At 42.8% G+C, this 23,632-nt stretch overlaps 1 protein-coding gene across 5 annotated transcripts in view; it reads left to right on the plus strand.

Moving 5' to 3' along the window:
* Positions 1 to 23,632, plus strand: part of LOC140203840 (ryanodine receptor 1-like) — a 575,532-nt gene that overhangs the window by 447,434 nt on the left and 104,466 nt on the right. For all 5 annotated transcript variants that reach the window (XM_072269965.1, XM_072269967.1, XM_072269966.1 and 2 more), the window contains 3 exons: positions 10,079 to 10,185; positions 11,999 to 12,050; positions 14,647 to 14,712. In XM_072269965.1, coding sequence (XP_072126066.1) covers positions 10,079 to 10,185; positions 11,999 to 12,050; positions 14,647 to 14,712 — 225 coding nt within the window. The remainder of the gene's footprint in view (positions 1 to 10,078; positions 10,186 to 11,998; positions 12,051 to 14,646; positions 14,713 to 23,632) is intronic.

Consider the following 23,632-nt stretch of genomic DNA (forward strand, 5'->3'; position numbering starts at 1 on the left):
GGCAGAGGGAAAGAAGCTGTTACTGAGATGCTGAGTGTGTACCTTCAGGCTTCTGTACCTCCTACCTGATGGTAACAGTGAGAAGAGGGCATGTCCTGGGTGGCAGGGGTCCTTAATGATGGACACCACCTTTTCGAAGCACCACTCCTTGAAGATGTCTTGGATACTATGGAGACCAGTACCAATGATGGAGCTGACTAAGTTTACAACTCTCTGCAGCTTACATCGATCCTGTGCAGTAGCCCACCACCCCCCCCCCAATCATACTAGACAGTGATGCGGCCTGTCAGAATGCTCTCCATGGTACATTTGTAGAAATTTTCAAATGTTTTAGGTGACAAACCAGATCTCCTCAAACTCCAAATGAAATGTAGCTGCTGTCTTGCCTTCTTTATAGCTGTAGCGATATGCTGGGACCAGGTCAGGTCTTCAGAGATGTTAACACCCAAGAACTTGAAATTGCTCACTCTCTCCATCTCTGCTCCCTCTATAAAGATATTTTCCCTCCTCTACAGCGCCTCAGAGCCAACTGCAGTCCACGTTTTTTTGCATATTGCATGTTTCAAAGTGGCAGATCATGGTAATGATGTAGTTCTAAGTTGCATGCCAAATGATGTTACTTAAATGCAACCAATAGTCAACTTATGTAAGCATGTCATTAGAAAGAGGATGCACTATAATTTCTGCAACTGCTCTATGGTAGTTCAAGAAGTCAAACAAATAATAGAGCTTTGCAAAAAAAAATCCTGTAGTGATGTACATAAACATGTACTGTGCGAAGAAATTGTCCATCAACTTTCATCCCAGAACCTTAAGCAGCTAGAAGAAGGGACACTGTAGACTTACCAGGAGAAAGTGCCATTTACTCAGATGGCACAGCTTTCAACAGCGAAACAGAGTCATCGTCCCTGCTCTCATTCTCACATTCTTTAATTAGGACTGTCCTCTACCACAGTTAATATTGCTGTCAACTCCGTTTCCTCTTTCTTCCACTTCTACTCTCACCTGCTCCTCTCCTAACCAGAGAAACGGTTCCCTGCCTTCACCTTCTAATGCACCAACCTCCATGTCGAGCAGTTTATCCTTCATAACTACAGCAACCTTGAACAGGATGCCATTAGCAAATACAGTACCTATTAAGTATTACCTATTAGCAAATAACGTAATTGATTTACTTGTTTATTATTATTTTTATTTTATTTATTATTATTATTTTGGTCTCTGCTTGATTATGTATTGCATTGAACTGCTGCTGCTAAATTAACAAATTTCACGTCACATGCTGGTGATAATAAACTTGATTCTGATTCTGACTGATTTCCCTCCCCTGTCAGTATGAAAGGCACAGAAACAAGTCCTTCAGCCCAACCAGTCCATGTCAATCATGATGCCCATCTAAACTCATCCCATTTAGATTTGATTAGATTATGAGGACACACAGTCCTCTTTCATTGTAATTTAGTAATGCATGCATTAAGAAATGATACAATGTTTTTCCAGAATGATATCACAGAAACACATGACAAACCAACTTAAAAACTGACAAAAACCACATAATTATAACATATAGTTACAACAGTGCAAAGCAATACCGTAATTTGATAAAGAACAGACCATGGCACGGTAAAAGTCTCAAAGTCTCTCGAAAGTCCCATCATCTCACGCAGACGGTGAACCCCCAGCGCCACCAACTTGCTGATGCAGCATCCCGGAAGCATCCGACCACAGTCCGACTCCGAGCCTCTGACCAGCTCTCCAACACCGAGCACTGAGCACCATCTCTGCCGAGTGCTTCGACCCCGACCCCAGCAACAGGCAATAGGCAAAGCCGAGGATTTGGGGCCTTCCCCTCTGGAGATTCTCAATTGCACAGTAGTAGCGGCAGCGAAGCAGGCATTTCAGGAGTTTCTCCAGGTGTTCCTCCGTGCTTCTCACGTCTGTCTCCATCAAATCAGGATTGTGCATGGCCCCCTAGTTAACACATATCGATATCAATTCAGAATGGCCGTGTCACACCGCCATCTTCTCCCTCCAAACATTTACCCATATTTGGCTCATATCCCTCCAAAACATTCCTATCCATGTGCCTGCCCAAGTGTCTTTTAAAATTTGTTATTGGAGCACCATTCCCATAACTAGAGTCAGAGAGTTATACAACACAGAAGCAGGCCCTTCATTCTCACGTGTTCATGCCACTAAGATGTCATCCTGAGTTAGTCCCATTTGGTCCATATCCCTCTAACCTTTCGTATCTATGTAGCTGTCCAAATGTCTTTCAAACATAACTGTGCCTACCTGTAGCACTTGCTCTGCAGCTCCTTCCATATATTCACCACATTCTGTGTGGAGAAACAGGTTACTGTAAATTTTTACCCCTACTGTCTTAAACCTATGCCTTGTAGTTCTAGACTCCCCTGCTCCAGGAAATAGAGAGCATAAGACATAGGAGCAAAATTAGGCCACTCAGCCCTTTGTATCTGCTCCACCAATCCATCATGGCTGATTTACTATCCCTTTCCCCTGCTTTCTCCCTGAAAACTTTGACACCCTGACAAACCAAGAACCTATTAAACTCAGCTTTAAATACACTCTATGACTTGATCTCCACAGTCATCCATGGTAATAAATTCCACAGATCCACCACCATCTGCCTAAAGAAACTCCTTCTCATCTCAGTTCTGAATGGACATCCCTCTATTCCGAAGCTGTGTCCTCTGTTCCTAGACTCACCCACTATAGGAAACACCTCCACCTCTCCACCTCCACTCTGCCTAAGCCTTTCAATATTCGATAAGTCTCAATGAGACCCCCCTTCACTTTTTTAAATTTCTGTGAGTGCAGGCCCAGTGCCATCAAAATGCTCCTCATACGTTAACCCTTTCATTCCTGGGATCAATCTTACGAACTTCCACTGGACCCTCTCCAATGTTAATACATCTTTTCTTAGATAAGGGGCTTAAAACTGCTCACTATACTTCATGTGTGGTCTAACCAATGCCTTATAAAGCCTCAGCATCACATCTTTGCTTTTATATTCTAGCCCTCTTGAAATGAATGCTAACATTGCATTTGCTTTTCTTACCACCGACTCAACCTGCAAGTTAATCTTTAAGGTATCCTGCACAAGTACTCCCAAGTCCCTTTACACCTCTGATTTTGAAATGTCTCCACATTTAGAAAATAGTTTATGTCTTTATTTCTTCTACCACTGTGCATAACCATAATCTTACTACATTCCATCCGCCACTTTTTTGCCCATTTCTCCCAATTTGTCCAAGTCCTTCTGCAGACTGCCTGCTTCCTCAATACTACCTGCTCCTCCACCTATCTTTGTATCATCTACAAACTTGGCTGCAAAGCCATCAATTCTGTCATCTACATCATTGACATATACTGTGAAAAGAAGTGGTCCCAATACCAACCCCTGCAGAACACCATTTGTCACCAGTAGCTACCCAGAAAAGCCCCCCCCCATGCCAATTCTTTGCCTCCTGCCAATCAGCTAATTTTCTGCCCATACTAGTTAGTATCTTTCACGTAAAACCAGGGGCTCTTACTTTGTTAAGCAGCCTCATGTGTGGAACCTTGTCAAAGGCCTTCTGAAAAATCAAAAAAGCAACATTAATTGACTCTCCTTTGCCTATCCTGCCTGCTATTTGCTCAAAGCATTCCAACAGATTTGTCAGGCAAGATCTTCCCTTGAAGAAACCATGCTGAGTTTGGCCTATTTTATCATGTGCCTCCAAGTACCCTGAAACCTCATCCTTAATAATGGACTCCAACATCTTCCCAACCACTAAAGCCAGACTAACTGGCCTATAATTTCCTTTCTTCTGCCTGTCTCCCTCTTAAAGAGTGGAGTGGACATTTGCAATTTTCCAGACCTTCGGAACCATTCCAAAATCTAGTGATTCTTGGAAGATCATTACTCATGTCTCCACAGTCTCTTCAGCTACCTCTTTCAGAACCCTGGGGTGCAGCCCATGTGGTCCAGGTGACTTATCTACCTTCAGATGATTCAGCTTCCCAAGCACCTAGCAATAGTAACTTACTTCTGCCCCTGACGCTCTCGAATTTCTGGCATACTGCCAGTGTCTGTCACAGTGAAGACTGATGCAAAAAACTTATTAAGTTCATCTATCATTTCTTTGTCCCCTATTACACTTCTTCAGCATCATTTTCCAATGGTCCAACATCCACTCTTGACACTTTTTTACTAGACCATAAGACAAAGGAGCAGAAGTCGGCCATTCAGCCCATTGAGTCTGCTCCGCCATTTTATCATGAGCTGATCTATTCTCCCATTTAGTCCCATTGCCCTGCCTTCTCACCATAACCTTTGATGCCCTGGCTGCTCAGATACCTATCAATCTCTGTCTTAAATGCACCCAATGACTTGGCCTCCATTGCTGCCCGTGGCAACAAATTCCATAGACAAAAAAAATTCTTTCGTATTTCTGTTCTGAATGGGCACCCTTCAATCCTTAAGTCATGCCCTCTCGTACTAGACTCCCCCATCATGGGAAACAACTTTGCCACATCCACTCTGTCAATGCCTTTCAACATTCAAAATGTTTCTATGAGGTCTCCCCTCATTCTTCTAAACTCCAAGGGATACAGTCTTCATATCTCTTCATATATATGAAAAAATATTCGTACCCTCAGATATTTTTGGCAATTTTACAGTACCTTCATATTTCATCTTTTCTCTCTTTTAAGTTTTTTTTAGTTGCCTTCTGTTGGTTTTTAAAAGCTTCCCAATCCTCTAACTTTCCAGTAATTCGCTTTTGCTTTTATGCTGTCTTTGATGTCCTTTGCCAGCCACATTTGCCTCATCCTCACTTTAGATTGCTTCCTTACCTTTGGGATATATTTTTCCTGCACCTTCCGAATTTCCCCCATGGCCACCATCTATTACTGTTCTGCCGTCATCCCTGCTAGTGTCCCCTTCCAATCAATTTTGGCCAGCTGCTCTTTTATTTCCCTGTAATTCCTTTTACTCCACTGTAGCACTGGTATATCTAATTTTACCTTCTCCTTCTCAAACTGCAGGGTGAATTCTATCATATTATGATCACTGCCTCCTTGGGGTTCTTTTAACATTCATTTCCTAATTAATTCTGGTTTTCTGCACAACACCTAATCCAGAATAGCTGATCGCCTTCTGGGCTCAACCACAAGCTGCTCGAAAAAGCCATCTCAAAGGCTTTCTGCAAGTTCCCTTCCTTGGGATCTAGTGACAACCATATTTTCCCAATTTACCTGCATACTGAAATCCTGACCATTATTGTAACATTGCCCTTATTACATGCCATTTCAATTTTTCTTTGGCTAATTTCCCCCATACCAGCCTATCCAATTGCCTCTTCCAACACAAGCCTTCCAGACTTGGCAACGTTTTTCTGAATCTCTTCTGCACCCTGTCCAGCTTAATCACATCCTTCATACAGTATGGTGACCAGAACTGCAAACGATTGTCCCAGTGCCATCTCCCCAGAATGTTATATGGCTGTAATGTGACATCCCAACTCCTGTACTCAGTACAATCCAGTGAAGGTACCTATGTCATACACCTTCTTCACCTCCTTCTCTACCGAGTAGTTCATGTACCTCTCGGTCTGTCTGTGTACAGCACCATCATTCACTCTTTCACTTCCCAAAGATTACATCACTTCACATTTGTCTGATTTAAATTCATTCTGCTATACCTTGGCCCACTTTTCCAGCTGATCCAGATCCTGCTGTAACTCTGAACTTCTACTTGTTGACCTATTTCCATTTCAAATCAAATCGTTTTACAAATAATGTGTTACAGAAAATAACAGCCACTTTCATACTGTTAAAAAATTGGAACAATTCTTTCTTCCTCCCTGTTGAATGGTGAGACACAGTTAGTGCTGCTGCCTCATATTTCTAGGGATCTGGATGCAGTCCTGACCCATGGTGCCATCGCCACAGACTTTGCACCATGTCTTCGTGACTGGGCGAGTTTCCTCCGGACTCCTCCCAAATGCTAAAACTGTGATTGTTGGTTAATTGGCATTGTTAATTACTCCATAGGGTAAGTCAGTGACAAAAAAAAAATTTGAGGAGCTAAATGTGTGTCATTTCATATTGACGTGCATGGTTAATCCAAGCACATGGCATATTTTTCTCCTCTAACTTTTCTATAAAGTGCCGGCCGGTGGTGTAGTGACATCGACAGCGGACGTTGAGGTGAGCGGTCCCGGATTCCAAATCGGCCGGCTCCTTGCACACTCTCCATCTGTACTGGGTTGAGCGTTGAGCTGGCAACAACCTCGTAAAAGATAGTCCGTGGTAATTTTGTTTTACCAGTCAGGGTTGTTAGCCCTGAGCTGAGCTGCTGAACCTGGAGGACTGGCGGGCCACTCTTACCCTTTGACCTGTTTGGCATGGGTGACCCTACCAAGAGCCAAAGCATAAAGCCCTGACTCCAGCCAACATAAGTGACTCTCCAGGTCATTGAGGTATGCAAGCCTCCAAACCCAGTGACAAGGTTGTGCTCTTCTTGGAGGATCATGGCACAGGAGCCTTGGACAGCATTAATGTGTTGCCAGAGGGTGCTGATGACTTACACATGTGGGCTCCAATTAGCAACCTGGCCTGCCGAGTTCCTCCAGCATTTTGTGTATGTTGCCTGTCAACTGATGCTTAAATCAATATGCCCAATTGACTTAAGCCTAAGTCGAGCAAAAGTATATGGATGGAGAACAACATACTGTGAGCCCACCAAGCTTTAGTCTTCATACACTCCTATGTAATAGCAAGGCCTGGATGACATGCACAGTGTGAGAAGAGGCTGAACAGTTTCCACCTTTGTTGCTGCAGACGCGATCTCAGCAATTTCTGGCAGGAGAAGGTCACTGACATAGAGGTCCTGGAGTACACCTATACCAGCAGCATACAATCGTTCAAAGCCAACAATGCTTACAGCAGATTAACTACATTCATCAGGTAGATGATGGCCACAAATCCAGCGGGTTGCTGTTATGTCTGCTGCTCGCTGTGAAAATGGGGGACACTTCCCTCTCCCATATCAGGGAGAGAGAGAACCTGCTGTTTGTCAAATGCCGGATGAAATGCGATAGTCGTTGGGGTAACTGCAAGTCTGTGTCTTGCTATCACCTAGCTCATGATTGTGCTCGGTAGTGGTGCGTTCTCCTTTTGCTGGGGGGGTAGTGGGGATCATTGCTGCTGCTTAAGCGCAGGAGGGGGAAGCTAGGGGAGGACTCTGGGGTTCTCACATTTAACTGTCATTCATTCTTTGGGGCACTTTCCTGTTTTTGTGGATGTTTGTGAAGAAAAAGCATTTCAGGAGGAATATTGTATACATTTCTCTGAAATTGGACCTTTGAACTTTTGAACATCCATAGCTCCAAAAGTGAGATAGGGAGAAGGAAGTCACCAACAGACAACTGTCCTGATGAAGGGTCTCGACCTGAAACTCTTTTCTATAGATGCTGCCTGGCCTGCTGAGTTCCTCCAGTATTCTGTACGTATTGTTTTGCATTTCCAGCATCTGCAGATTTTCTCATGTTTGTGACAAACAACTGTGATGTTTCAGCCATTAGGCAAGACCTGTAGGAGGCTAACCATCCAGGAAGGCAAAGAGAAGTGGTACGTTTAGCTAACTAAAGACCAGCAAGTTTTGCATCTTCTTAGTCCATTGCCTTCGTCTGCAATGAGGAGCAAAGGCCACCATGTTTGCGGGATTTCTGCGTAATCCCAGAGGATATTGAACATGGAGTTGATCAAAAAAAGCATAAGTGAGCAGAGGAACCATAGAAAGCAACCATCCTATCTGAATGCATAAAAGCTTGGTATGGCAACTGCTCTGAACGTGAGCAAAAAAAACTGCAGAGACTTGTCTTATCTCTACTTCTCACTCCCTCAGTAAAGCAGCAGCAGAATGAAATACTCCACCCACCAGAAATTCTCTCTACTCCCCTCTCTCTTCTCCCAAAAGGCAGAAGAAACACATTTATTGTTATTGTTTTCTCAATGCACTGTGTAATGATTTGATCTGTATGACAAGCTTTTCACTGTACCTCAGTACATGTGACAATAATAAAGCAATTTACTAATACCAATCCTACCAGGAGAGAAGACTGTCAAAGAATTTATTCAGTTATATCCTTATTTGAAATGTCTCTAATCAGGCTCACCAGGCTGTAGTTCCCTGGCTTGTTTTTGCTGCTCGTCTTACATAATGGTACAACATCAGCCACTCCCACCCACCTCCATCACCCATGGCTGAAAATGATGCAAATATCTCTGCAAGGATTTCCACAATTTCTTCCCTAGCTTCCCACAAGGACCAGTAATGCACTTGGTCAGGCCCGGGATATTAATGTACTTTAGGACTGCCCATACCTCATCTTTGGTCATTTATGTATGGCCCAAGACATCACAACTCATTTTTCTCAGTTCATCAGCTTCCATGGTCTTCTCCACATTATACACCGAGGGGAGTTTTTCCAGCAATTTGTACAAATTCTATCCCAGCCATATTCTCTCAAGCCTTCTCATTTTGTATCCTGATAACTAGGTGACCAGCCAAATTCCCCTTTTGTAATACTCTGTCTGATATTTTTTCATGAATGCTCTTTGCCATTTGTTAAAATCTGCTGTCATTTATTTCTTAAAAACAGGCTTTAGGTAATTTCCCTCTCCTTCCTTCTGGGAGCTATTTTTCCTGCTCCTTTTTCCAGTGCAGTAGTTTATACACTTCATTCTCCCAGCTATGCTGAAATACAAAGATAATGCCTACCACTGTAAGGCTCTGATAATCCAGCACCTTCAAGACTTTGGTGTTACTCAACTGGCAAATTTTCCAGACTAATTTTTCAGAGTTTTAAGGAAATGCAGGAATAGAGTCTAGGTAAGTTTTAAAGAAGCGCGGGAACTGGACCCAGTTGAGTTTTAAAGAAGCACAGGAATTGGGCCCAGGTGAGTTTTAACAAAGCACAGGACCTGAAGCCCTGGTAAATTTTAAGGAAGTTGGGGACTGGACTTCAGGTGAGTTTTAAGGAAGTGAAGACCCTGGAGCCCTGGTGAGTTAAAATGGAGTGTGGGAAACATTATCAAGTGATCTAAGTATCAAGCCAGCAGGATACCCGATCAAAAGGCTAGTGAATTATCTGAGTTTTATTGCATTATCACCATGGCTGGGTGAAGGAGCAAGAGGCAAAGGTCCAATAAATGGAAGAAATCAACCAGCAAGTAATTCATTAAGTAATACTGATGAGGTTCTAAATTGGTGTTCACTGTTTGTTCTGCAAAAGTGTTGCAATGGCTTTTAATTAATTTTATATGCTAAAAATGCCATGATCTGCCCACTCTGTCCACATCCACCTGATGATACTCCAGAATGATTTGCCCCAACAGGTGCACATAACATAATGAGCATTTTGGAAGATTGAGGACATTTGTAGGACTTGCATCTTTGCTCATCTAACCAATTAAAATATGAGCCCTATTTGCAGTCAACCTATTCTAACAGGAGAAGGTCCAGAAATGTTGCAGGAAATCCATCCAATTGAATAACCATTTTGCAAAGATACAGTAGGAACTTTTTATAAAATAATACATCTGCTTAGGATGTATTTCTAGAATTTTATGTATAAAGTTGCCTCACAAAGTAATTCTTCCTCTGCTGAATCTAACAGTTTATTAACTGCGGTGTATGCATGTTTATTAAAAATATTCACTTCATGTAGGTCGTGTCTGCCTAGAAAATAGGAAAATACAGCAATTTATGTAACATATTGCAGATAATGAGTATGGTTTACTTGACTGAATGCAGAATCTGAGCTTGCAAGATTTTGAAACAGTTCCTCAAGAGCTCGTAAAACTGAATGATCTAATTAAAATGTGGATCGGGAATGCAAGAGTACTTTTACAGAATACTGCATAACAAAGGCCTTGCATGTATTTGTGTGTGTGTGTGTGTGTGTGTGTGTGTGTGTGTGTGTGTGTAGTTCTATACTGGAGCCTGATGCAGTTTGTTTAGCTCTTCATTCAAGCTTGATGTGCTTTGTGGCTGATTTATCAATAGAAATCGGGTGAAGAGGAAGAGGAAGAAGAAGAGGCAAAAGAGTCAAAGCCTGATCCACTTCACCAGTTGATTCTTCACTTTAGTCGTACGGCTCTAACTGAGAAAAGGTGTGGATTTGTATAATCACTTTGTCAAATATTTTTTAAAGTACTTGCAACTTTTGTTAAAATGTCCCACTGTGGGTTTATTGGAAAGGGTGAATTAATGCTCCCTTCATTCACAACAGAGTTGTAACCAATCTCAAGCAATTAAAATAAAATTTCTCATTCAGCCTACTTTAGCAATCTCTACACAAGAAGTTTTAAACATCTTAACAAACGCCAGACCGTGCCCTGATAATTGTACAGCAAAAGCAGAAAATACTCAACAGGTCAGGCTGCATCTGTGGGAAGAAGAGACACTCAGCATTTCAGGTTTCTTTAAGTTCTAACAAAGGACCAGAAGCATTAACTCTCTTTCCACAGATACAGCCTGACTTGCTCAATATTTCCAGCATTTTTTTGGCTTTTGTTTTAATTTCCAACATTTCTGCATTTACGTATATTTCTCCATATTTGCATTCTCAGTCAAAACAGAATAGACGGATTTCTGATAATAATCTTTTTTTCGGTATGAGTTAACCACATTGTAGAGATTTAATCTCTGTACAGCTATAATAATAAAGGGTGACTGCCTGAAATATGAGAATCACAGGTTAAAATTTGGCTATGTGTTTCCAAGTTTTTCAATAGTGAGTAGTTCAGTAATGGAGAAACATTTTATGCATCTGACTAGTAGGTACTACCATTTATATTCCAGAGTTTGCTCCCAGTCTGCTAAATTTGTCACTGTTTCGGCATGTTGTGTGTTCTATTTCTGTGCATTTGTTGGTGTGAATGGTGATGCCAGCAAGTAAAAGTCACATTTACAATGGAGTAGATTAATTAAGCATCGACAGCACTAAATTATCTTATTCTCTCCGAAACTATGTAACTTTGGATTGTTATCAATAAAAGATACAATAATAAAACAATAGCAGGATTTCAGTTAGGTTACGCTCAGTGAATGTCGGTGCAGAGCCACCTGCTGGAAAATCAGAATTCAGTTGCAAATGCAATCCATTTAGTGGAATAAAGGCAAATCAGACAGGATTATTGGAGAGTTTTTTTTAAAAACTTGCAACTTTTGTTAAAATGTTCCACTGTGGGTTTAATGGAAAGGGTGAGTTAATGCTCCCTTCATTCACATCAGTGTTATAACCAGTCTCAAGCAAGTCAAACAAAATTTCTCTTTCAGTGTGCTATAGGGAGTTACTGTTTAGGTAGAGTTAATGTTTCAGGTTGATAGTCTTTCAATTAATTTTAAAATTCAAATTTGGTGGCATAGTGCTTTACACATCGCTTTACTGTACCAGCGACCCGGGTTCAATTCCCACTGCTGCCTGTAAGGAGTTTGTACGTTCTCCTCGTGACCATGTGGATTTCCTCCCACAGTCCAAAGGCATACCAGTTGTTAGGTTAGCTGTTCATTGTAAATTATCCTGTAATTGGGCTGGGATTAAATTCGGGATTACTGGGAAGTGCGGCTCAAAGGGCTGGAAGGGCCTATTCTCCCTTATATGTCAATAATAAATAAAATATATATATTATGAACATTTTGAAGAAGTAAATTTGTCAATTTTAAATTACCATAGAAGTCATAGAATTGTAAAAAAATAAAAATTCTTCTTGTTTCACTTTGTTTTCTCTGTGTAGAAAATATATCAGTTCACAGGCTAGTATAGTGAGGGTAAGAGATGCATATTCAGCTGCCAGTTGACGGGGGCAGTCACTAGTCTAATTGAGATGTAATGATGTATCTTTGGGTTGTTTTAACCCAATAGCAAGTTTACTTGGGTCTCGGTGTACATCAGAAACATTTTTTTTTTCTAATTCCCCTCAGCAAACTAGAAATGGACCATCTCTACGTGTCATATGCTGATATCATGGCAAAGGTAAGTACAGCCATTTGTTCTAATAAATATTTGGAACAATTTCATCAGATACAGTTGTAGAGTCATACAGCAAAGAAATGGGCCCTTAAAACCAACTAAGGCACACTGACCAAGATCTAAATAGTCCCATTTGCCATATCCCTCCAAACCTTGCCTATCCGTGTATCTCTACAATTACTTTTTAAATGTTGTTAATATGCTTGCATCAATCGCTTCTGTTAGCAGCTTATTCCCAGGGGTGCAGTGCTAGCCGGAGCGCATCCAGCACGCCTGTAAGAAAAAAGCCAAAATAAACAAGCTAATTAATTAGGTGCCGCCCAGGGTGATTTGAGTATCTCAGAAACTGCTGATCTCCTGGGATTTTTATGCACAGCAGACTCTGGAGTTTACAAAGAATGGTGCCAAAAACAAAAAGACATCCAGCGAGTGGCTGTTCTGTGAGCAAAAACATCTTGTTAACTCTACTCGCTGGATGTTTTTTTTTTTGTTTTTGGCACCATTCTTTGTAAACTCCAGAGTCTGCTGTGCATAAAAATCCCAGGAGATCAGCAGTTTCTGAGATACTCAAATCACCCTGGGCAGCACCTAATTAATTAGCTTGTTCAATTTGGCTTTTTTCTTAGAGACGTGCCGGACACGCTCCAGTGCGCTCCAGCTAGCACTGCACCGCTGCTTATCCCATATACTGACCATGCTATGTGTGGAAAAGTTGGCTCTCAGGATCCTATTAAAGCTCTTCCCCTTTCACCTATGTCCCCAAGTTCTTGATTCCCCAACCCAGGGAAAAACCTGTTCACTTTGACGTACATGATTTTATACACCTTTGTAAATCACCCTGTGCTCCAATGCAAAAAGCTCCAACAGTCCTTCAAGTCCTGCCAACATCCTTGTAAGACCATAAGATATAGGAGCAGAATTAGTCCATTTGGCCCATCAAGTCTGCTCCACCATTTCATCATGGCTGATCCATTTCCTTCTCAAACCCATTCTTCTGGCTTTCATGTCCCGAGTAATCAAGAACCTGTCAATCTCTACCTTAAGTACAGCCAATGACTTGGCCTCCACAGTCACCTGTGGCGATGAATTCCCCAGAGTCACCACCCTCTGGCTAAAGAAATTCTGTCTCATCTCTGTTCTAAATCGACGTTTCACTGCTCTGAGGCTCTGCCTTCCTGTCCTAGACTCCCTGAACATTCAACTTTTTATAGGTTTCAATGAGATTCCCCCCCCACACCATTCTTCTAAATTCCAGCAAGTACAGGCCCAGAGTCATCAGTTGCCGCTCATATGATAATCCTTTAATTCTTGTGAACCTCTTTTGAACCCTCTCCAATGCCAGCACACACTTTCTTAAATAAGGGGGCCAAAACTGCTCACAATACTTCAAGTGAGCACTCACCGGTGCTTTATAAAACCTCAGCATTACATCCTTGCTTTTATATTCTGGTGCTCTCGAAATAAATGCTAAATCTGCTCTGTGCAATTTCCGGCTTAATGGCAGCTTTCTTATAGCAGGGTGGGCAAAACTGAACACAGTATTCCACATATAGTCTCACCAGTGTCTTGTACATGCAACTCCTATACTCAGTCCCCTGACTGATGAAGGCTAGAACACCAAAGCTGCCTTCACCATCCTGTCCACTGCGACACCGCTTTCAGGGAACTTGTACTGCTGGGTCCCTCTGCTCTACAATACACCCCAGCACCCTGCCATTCACTGTGAAAGTCCTACCTTCGTTTGGCTTCCCAAAGTGCCACACCTTCCGCCTACAGTATCTGAATTCACTCCATTTGCTATTCCTTGACCTAGCTACCCACTGATCAAGATCCATCTGTAAATCCTGATAACCATCTTCACTGTCGATGACACTGCCTATTTCAGTGTCATCTGCAAAATTACTAACTGTGCCCTGTACCTTCTCATCCAAATCATTGATCGATGAACCTAGCATTGAGCCCTGGGGAGCATCACCAGTCCAAGGTCACTGGCCTCCAGTAGTATATAATCTTAAAGAGAAAAGTTTATTGTCATTTGCACAAGGTGAAGATCTTTTGTCATTGATACTCCCTTGCCACATTGGAAATTCAAATTTATCCAAATTATATTTTGCTTACTATAGCTTGGGTTTTATTGTTTTTGTTCCTCAAATAATCTGCAAGATCTTGTGATCTCTGATGACCAATCTGAATTCTCAAGGTTTCAAATCATATTCCATATATTTTGATGATTAGACAGGACTCCTTGATACCTTCAGCCATCTCGAATTTTTTATTGCATCACGGTCATTTATAATTCCAGAACAGAGTGTATCACAGGCACAATCAGCCAATAAGCAGTTCAATGGGGTACAGCTACTGAACGAGGAACACCTCGAAGCCCTTTTCTCATGTAGTTATCCTCTTTTCAATGTGATTGTCTTTTTATTTATATCGGACTACTGAATTTCTGGGACATTCTCAAAAAAAACTAAAGACACTATTTAACCATAGCAAGAGTATTGTAGAATATTGCTATATGTTGTACCCTGAGGGCCACTGTTTTACTTTGTAGGGTTAAAGTTAATATTGCTGAATGGAGCTTATCTGTTGCTTTCAGAGTTGTCACATTAAAGAAGAAGGTGCAGAGGAGGAAAATGAAGAAGATGCTGAACTTAGCTTTGAAGTAAGTCTGTAATGAACCATAAAGAGTCTCAAACACAATAAGCTACTAGTTCCGGTCAGAGAACTGAATTTTTGGATCCCGTTACGCTGACTGCAACCCCTGCACGCTGTTCCCTCTAAACTGCGGGAGAGTGCAACCGCGCAGTAGACGAATGCTCCCGTGCAAATATTCTTTGTTGCCGCACAGCGGGAATTTTCTTCAATATAATGTTTTATTAAAGTGCTGCGCAGTTTTCAGGCCATGTAAAATTTTCCTGCTCAGAGCAAAGGTTGGCCTGCGCAACTGTAAAGAAAAAAAATTGTGGAAATGTTGCTCTTGCATATTAAGTTTGTACAGTTCCATTATAAAATGAGGTAAGTTAATGTCTTCTGTAAGTTGCTACTGATCCCTGGGTGCATGCTCACAAATAAATGACTCAAATTAGCCAAGCACAAGCTGAGTTATATCTTCATGCTGATGTTAATTTTAGTTATGCACCTATACGAGGACTATAAGTTGCATAACCACAGACACAAAACTGACTTTAACTTTCCTGGATTAACAATGTGCAGGTTGACTCTTTGGTTTGGCCTTCAGTGCATTGGTCTTCATCAAACGTGGGACTGAGTTTAAGAGCCAAGAGGTAATGTTGCAGCTACATAGGACCCTGGTCAGACCCCACTTGGAGTACTGTGCTCATTTCTGGTCACCTCACTACAGGAAGGACGTGGAAACTAGGAGACAGGGTGCAGAGGAGATTTACAAGGGTATTGCCTGGATTGGGGAGCAAGCCTTGAGCGAGGTTGAGTGAACTGGGCCTTTTCTCCTTGTTGCGACAGAAGATGAGGGGTGACCTGATAGAGGTGTATAAGATGATGAGAGGCAATGATCATGTGGATAGTCAGAGGCTTTTTCCCAGGGCTGAAATGGCTAGCACAAAATGGCACCGTGTTAAAGTGCTTGGAAATAGGTACAGAGGAGATGTCAAGGGTAAGCTTTTTACGCAGAGAGTGGTGAGTGCGTGGAATGGGCTGCCAGCGACGGTGGTGGAGGTGGATACAACAGGGTCTTTTAGGAGACTCCTGGATAGGTACATGGAGCTTAAAAAAATAGAGGGCTACGGGTAACCCTAGGTAATTTCTAAAGTAAGTACATGTTCGGCACAGCATTGTGGGCCGAAGAGCCTGTATTGTGCTGTAGGTTTTCTATGTTTCTATGTTAACCTTTTCTCCCTTACTGAGTAGGTATATAATACTTGTAACTTTGTATGATTAATTTCTGACAAACTGCTGCTGAAGTTATGGTAGCCAATTGGAAATGCCTTCAGAAAACCTTCCATTCAAACAATGTTTTTCTTCGAGATTCTAGACACTGCTCGCAAAACTAGTATTTAAAGTCTATCCGTAAGTGCCCTTTAAAAGGTGAACCATTTGCTGGAGTTGCTGCACTTCTGTTGCTCGGTAAGAATTCCAAGATTTCGACCCAGCAACAATGATGGTACGGCAAGTGAGCCAAGTTTCTTCTTGCAGAAACGTGGCTCCAGGACAACATCCCATGCACCGTTAATCTTCAGGCCCAGTCACTCAGGAACTTGTGCTAAAATTACTTTGTGCTATCATAACTATATGTTCTGTGACTGTATGTGCTGTGTTTTGCACCTTAGCCCCAGAGGAACAATGTTTTGTTTAGCTGTATACATGTATGTGGTGAATGACAATTAAACTTGAACTCGGAGTACCTGCGTTTCCTGTTACTGAGTAAGAATTCCAAGATTTTAATCCAGCATCGATAATGGAACAGCAAGGTGTTTCTGGCAGTGGAGGGAATTCATATTTAGAGGAATAAAGGGGTTGTTTGATCCTGGAGTGTGTCAAACCTCCAGGCACTTTTCACTGAGAAATTTTTCCAGTTAATTGAAAGATATTTTGTCATGTGGTAAAAAAGTGCTGGAAATACCCAGCAGGTCAAGTCACATCTGTGATAAAAGGAGCAAAGCAAGCATCTCAGGGTAAAGTCTCTTTGCCAGGTCACTCCTATTAACTCTGGTTCTTTTCCCATAGTTGTGACCTAACTCACTGAGTGTTTCTAGCATTTACTGTTTTTTGTTTTAGGTTTGTCACATTTGTTTTCTTTTAATTTATTTTCATGTGACTGGTCAGATCAAGTTCCGGTCAACAGCTACTTTCTACTTTATAGTTTATTGTCGCCAAATAATTGGTACTAGAATGTACAATCATCACAGCGATATTTGATTCTGCGCCTCCCACTCCCTGGATTACAAATATTAAATATTAAAAATATTTAAAATAGTAAAAATTAGTAAATATTAAAAATTTAAATTATAAATCATAAATAGAAAATAGAAAAATGGAAAGTAAGGTAGTGCAAAAATCCGAGAGGCAGGTCCAGATATTTGGAGAGTGCGGCCCAGATCTGGGTCAGGATCCGTTCAGCAGTCTTATCACAGTTGGAAAGAAGCTGTTCCCAAATCTGGCCGTACGAGTCTTCAAGCTCCTGAGCCTTCTCCCGGAGGGAAAAGGGACGAAAAGTCTGTTGGCTGGGTGGGTCGTGTCCTTGATTATCCTGGCAGCACTGCTCCGACAGCGTGCGGTGTAAAGTGAGTCCACGGACGGAAGATTGGTTTGTGTGATGTGCTGCGCCGTGTTCACGATCTTCTGCAGCTTCTTCCGGTCTTGGACAGGACAACTTCCATACCAGGTTGTGATGCACCCTAGAAGAATGCTTTCTACAGTGCATCTATAAAAATTAGTGAGGATCTTAGGGGACAGGCCAAATTTCTTTAGTTCTCTCAGGAAGTAAAGGCGCTGGTGGGCCTTCTTGGCAGTGAACTCTGCTTGGTTGGACCAAGTCAGGTCATTTGTGATATTGACCCCAAGGAACTTAAAGCTTTTGATCTGTTCCGCTTGTGCACCACCGATGTAAATGGGGTCATGCGGTCCACTACTCCTTCTGAAGTCAACAACCAATTCCTTCGTCTTGCTGACGTTGAGGGATAGGTTATTGTCTTCACACCATGCCACCAGGTTTTTAATTTCCTCTCTGTACTCAAACACATCATTACCCGAGATACGGCCTACAATTGTTGTGTCATCAGCAAGCTTATATATTGAGTCTGATGGAAACTTTGCTACACAATCATGGGTGTACAGTGAGTACTGCAGGGGGCTGAGTACACAGCCTTGTGGGGCACCGGTGCTCAGAGTGATTGTAGAGGAGAGCTTGTCCCCTATTTTTACAGCCTGGGTCCTGTCTGTGAGGAAGTTGAAGATCCAGCTGCAGATCTGAGTGCTAAGGCCCAGGTTCCGGAGCTTAGGAATCAGTTTATTTGGAATGATGGTATTAAAGGCAGAGCTATAATCAATGAAAAGGAGCCTTACATATGCATCTTTATTTCCAGGTGTTCTAAGGAGGAATGTAGGGCCAGAGAGATGGCAACTGACATTGACCTGTTGCTCTGGTAGGTGAATTGCAAAGCATTGAGGTTGACCGGTAGGCTGTGGTTGATGTGTGCCATAACCAATCTCTCGAAGCACTTCATAGCAATTGATGTCAGAGCCACAGGTCGATAGTCATTCAGGCATGCCACCTTGCTCTTCTTCGGCACTGGGATTATCAGTACCTTCTTAAAACATGAGGGGATCTTAGACTGAAGCAAGGAGCAGTTGAAGATGTCAGCAAACACTCCAGCTCGCTCGCTTGCACAGGCCGGGAGAACCCGTCTGGGATGCCATCTGGGCCCATCACCTTCCTTGGATTTATCTTCAGGAAGGCCCTTCTAATGTCCTCCTCGGTGACGATGAATCTCGATGCCACCAGGTCCGGTTCATCCGGAGGGAGCAGGACGCTCCTCTTCTGTTCGAATCTTGCGTAGAATACGTTAAGTTCGTCAGGAAGAGAAGTACCACTGTTATTGATATTCCCAGCCTTTTCTTTGCGCCCAGTGATCTCATTTAGACCCTGCCATAGTCTACTGGCATCCCTTTGGTTAGCCTGGGCTTCCAACTTGGCTGGATATTGCCTCTTGACGCCCTTAATGGCCTTCCGGAGTTCATACCTGGATTCAGTGTAGCGACTGGTATCCCCGGACCTAAAAGCCGCAGCTCTAGTCTTTAAAAGGGACTTGACCTCAGAATTCATCCAAGGTTTCCGGTTAGGGAATACCCAGATCATCTTGCGAGACACACAGTCCTCCATGCATTTCCAAATAAAGTCCGTGACAGCTGAGGCATACTCGTCGAGGTTAGCTGCCGAGCCCTTGAATACTAACCAGTCCACCAATTCAAAGCAGTCACGGAGGACCTCATCTGTTTCCTCCGTCCAATGCGACACTACTTTTGACACCGTGACCTCCCACTTCAGTTTCTGTTTGTAAGCCGGGAGGAGTACGGCCTGATGGTCTGATTTTCTGAAGTGAGGTCGTGGGACGGAATGGTAGGCATCCTTGACTGCTGTGTAGCAGTGGTCAAGTATATTTGGGCCTCTAGTCGGGCAGGAGACATGTTGGTATAACTTTGGCAGCGCCTTTCTGAGATTGGCCTGGTTAAAGTCCCGAGCTGTAATGAGCAAAGCCTCCGGATACCTGGTCTCAAATCCACTGATGTTGGCATACAGTATGTTCAGAGCACACTCCACATCCGCCTGGGAGGGGTGGGGGGAATGTAGACCACTGTCAGTATGACCGAGATGAATACCACTGACCTTGTGCTTTTTGCCGAAATTGTGTGAAGGTTTGCTGCGTGGAGGGTCAGAGTTCTTCATCATTTGAAGATTTACAAATGATACTGCATAGAGTTAGCAGTAAACATATTTACAATGAAGCAAGGGCATAGATGACGATGGTTGCACGTAGCATAATGTCCTGAGGAGCTCCTGTGGCCATGTCCTGCAGCTGACATGCTTGGTCTCTAGAAACCACAGTCATCTTCCTTCATGCACCTTTTGACAAGTAGGTGGAGACTTTTCTCCCCCTGATTTCCCATTACTGTTAGTTTCAATGTGGCTGCTCAATGCCGGTCACTTCTCACCTTAGACCATCAGACAGAATTAGGCCATTCATAGAACCATAGAACACTACAGCACAGAAAACAGGCCATTTGGCCCTTCTAGTCTGTGCTGAAACTTTATTCCCAGTGACCTGCACCCAGTCCCTAACCCTCCAGACTGCTCCCATCCACGTATCTATCCAATTTATTCTTAAAACTTAAGAGTGAGCCCGCATTTACCATATCAGATGGCAGCTAGTTCCACACTCCCACCACTCTCTGAGTGAAGAAGTTCCCCCTAATGTTTCCCCTAAATCTTTCCCCTTTCACCCTAAAGCCATGTCCTCTCGTATTTATCGCTCCTAATCTAAGTGGAAAGAGCCTACTTGCATTTACTCTGTCTATACCCCTCATAATTTTGTAAACCTCTATCAAATCCTCCCTCATTCTTCTGTGCTCCAGGGAATAAAGTCCTAACCTGTTCAATCTTTCACTGTAATTCAACTCCTGAAGACCCAGCAACATCCTAGTAAATCTTCTCTGCTCTTTTTCAATCTTACTGATATCCTTCCTATAGTTATGTGACCAGAACTGCACACAATACTCCAAATTTGGCCTCACCAATGTCTTATACAACCTCACCATAACATCCCAACTACTATACTCAATACTTCGATTTATGAATGACAGAATGCCAAAAGCCTCCTTTACAACCCTGTCTACCTGTGACACCACTTTCAGGGAATTATGTATCTGAACTCCCAGATCCTTTTGTTCCTCGGCACTCCTCAGTGCCCTACCATTTACTGCATTTCCTACCAAAATGCAACACCTCACACTTGTCTGCATTAAATTCCGACTGCCATTTTCTGGCCCATTTTTCCAGTTGGGCTTGATCCCTCTTTAAGCTTTGAAAGCCTTCCTCACTGTCCATAACACCTCCAATCTTAGTGTCATCAGCAAACTTGCTAATCCAATTTACCACATTATCATCTAGATCATTGCTATAGACAACAAACAACAATAGTCCCAGCACAGATCCCTGAGGCACACCACTAGTCACAGGCTTCCAGTCTGAGAAGCAATCATCCACTACCACTCTCTGTCTTCTCCCACACAGCCAATTTCAAATCCAGCCCATTGAGTCTGCTCTGCCATTCCATCATCCCTCTAACTCTATTCTTCTACCTTCTCCCCATAACCTTTGACGCCCTTACTAATCAAGAACCTATCAACTTTTCCACTTTAAGTATACCCAGTGACATGCCTCCATGGCCATCTATGGCAATGAATTACCCAGATTCACCACCCCTCTAGCTAAATGAATTCCTCTTTATCTCTGTTCGAAAGAAACATCCTAAGGTTGTGCCCATTCCCCCGGTCCTAAGCTTCCCCACTTTCCACATTTTAATCAAGGTTGTGCTGAGGTCAGGTATCAAGTAACATTGGCAGAGACAGTGAGCAGGTTGCTGGCGAGTTGACTGAGGGGAGTATATTTCTTATATAATTCTTTATTTTTATTATTGTTGAATGTTGTTGGTTTTTGTTGCATGTCACACCACAGCAAATTCCTAATACATGTTAATGTATATGCGGATACACTCGATTCTTGATCCTTGACACTGTTGACAATGGCTTACATCACCTCTGATTACTGGGAATATTCCTATTGTTGTGACAATTGTGTAATAGCCTGGTTTGTTTTGTCCTGCTTTCTGTAAATAGGACATGGGCAAATTTCCATGTCTTCTGGTAAGTTCCACCTTGGTAAATGTACTCAGACAGTAGGGCAATAAACTCCAATCTGCAAACACCATTCTCACTGCACACACCGAGCTTTCAAACACAGCAGTCAGCAGAGAGTGTTTTTGACATCTGCTTATTTCTGATTATTGCGAATCGAAGTAGCACTAGTCTGAAAAGTATTCATGGCCTAGAAGTTCATTCTCAGCTCCTAATGCTAAGTGTACTAGGTAATAGCTGTAGCACAATGCCTCGGAAATTTATCTGTAGTTTCAGCACTATTTGGCCACAAAATGAATTGTGGAAGACAAACATGTCATCAGTTCAGTTATCTGTTTAATAGTTCAATTTTATGCCAGAGATTGTATACAGTACACAACCTGAAATCCTTACTCTTTGCAGACATCCACAAAACAGAGGGAAAAAAAAACAAAAGGATGAATGATGGAAAAAATGTTAGAACCCTAAAGTCCCCTCTCCCCATGCACAATCATCAGCAAAGCACCAACCATCCCCACCACTTGTTCCACCACAGCACCAACCAACCAGTTTCAAGCCCCCATCTATAGACCATCCCAACACTGCAACATCTCAACAAGCCCTCTCTCTCTCTCTCTCTCTCTCTCTCACGGAGTCTGCAGCATAACTTATTTCAAGTTTCCCCAACTTGAGAGTCAGCAGACTCTCTCTCACCATCAAGAGAGAGATAGAGAGCAATCACTCTAGTGCGGAGGTCTCGACAGCTGCACCCGGTGTCTCGATGTTTCGATCTCCCACAACGCTTCAGTCGGCGACGTCAGCAGGGTATCGGGCCACCCACTGGGCCACACCCCGAAGACACACGTCTTCCAAGCCACTCCTGAAGATCCTGAAGCACAGGCCACTCAGCAAGCTGCCAGGAGTGAGAACCCACCACCCATGAAGATTGTAGTTTGAGCTCAGCCATAGATCACGGACTCCAACAGGACGCCAACCACCTTGAAAAAGTGAAAAAAGACATGAGAACAGAAGATTTAAGCTCTTAATGGAGGGAGTACAGATTTATAGCTGCCATCTGAGTGTCCAGACCTGGACAATAATGTCATCTTTATAGGAAGGATGTGGAAGCTTGGAGAGGAGATTTATCATAATGTTGCTTGCATTAAAGAGCATGTCTTATAAGGAAAGATTGAGCGAACTAGGGTTTTTCACTTTGGAACAAAGGAGGATGAGAGATGACTTGATAGAGGTGTACAAGATAATAAGAAGCATTTGTTGTTCATTGATCCTGCTTACAGTTACTGTTTTTTAGACATGCTTAGTCGTCGTCGTGGCTATCCCTCGAGGTCAAGGATGATGGTCTTCGTTCTGAAGAAGTGGCCCACAGAGCGAAGACGCCTGTGCGTGTATTTGTTTAACGTGTACTTGATGTTGCACTCCAAGAAGCACACGATACTTCACAAATCAACCAACTGATTCCAATGGCATGGAAACCATGACACTTGGAGCTGATGGATTTGTTGCAGCCTTCATCCGCCTTCACAGCCATTGAGTTTGAAGTAACTTCGTCAGCCTGTTCCACTGTTGAGGTCTTGGTTGGATTGTTCTTTGTCAGGGACCTCACCCTCGACCTTACCACCATGGGCGACCCTACCAGGAGCATAGCTCCAGACAGCATCACTCTTGGGATCTCAGGACCACACAAGCCTCTCCACCGCGACAAGGTGACAATCTGCGGAGAAGTTGCTTAGTATGCCTGCAGGAAAAAGAATCTCAGGGTTGTATGGGGTGATGTGTATGCACTCTGATAATAAATTTTACTTTGAACTTTGAACTTTTGAACTTTGATCAAATAGACAGCCAGACACTTTTTTCTCAGGGTGGAAGTGGCTAATATGAGGGCCATAGTTTTAAGGTGATTGGAGGGAAGTATAGAGGGGATGTCAGAGCTAGGTTGTTTATACAGAGAGTGGTGGGTGCATGGAATGCCCTACCAGCAGTGGTGTTAGAGGCAGATACATTAGGGACAGTTAAGAAACTCATTTAGATAGGCACATGGGTGATAGAATAGTGGAGATCAATGTAGGAGGGAAGAGTTAGATTGATTGTAGAATAAGTTATAAAATTGGCACAACATCGAGGGCTGAAGAGCCTGAACAGTGCTTTCGTCTTCATATTTAAAACGTGATGGTGTGACCTTCGACTTGTATTAAAGG

Source organism: Mobula birostris, chromosome 10 (assembly GCF_030028105.1).
Source record: "Mobula birostris isolate sMobBir1 chromosome 10, sMobBir1.hap1, whole genome shotgun sequence".
Taxonomy (NCBI): domain Eukaryota; kingdom Metazoa; phylum Chordata; class Chondrichthyes; order Myliobatiformes; family Myliobatidae; genus Mobula; species Mobula birostris.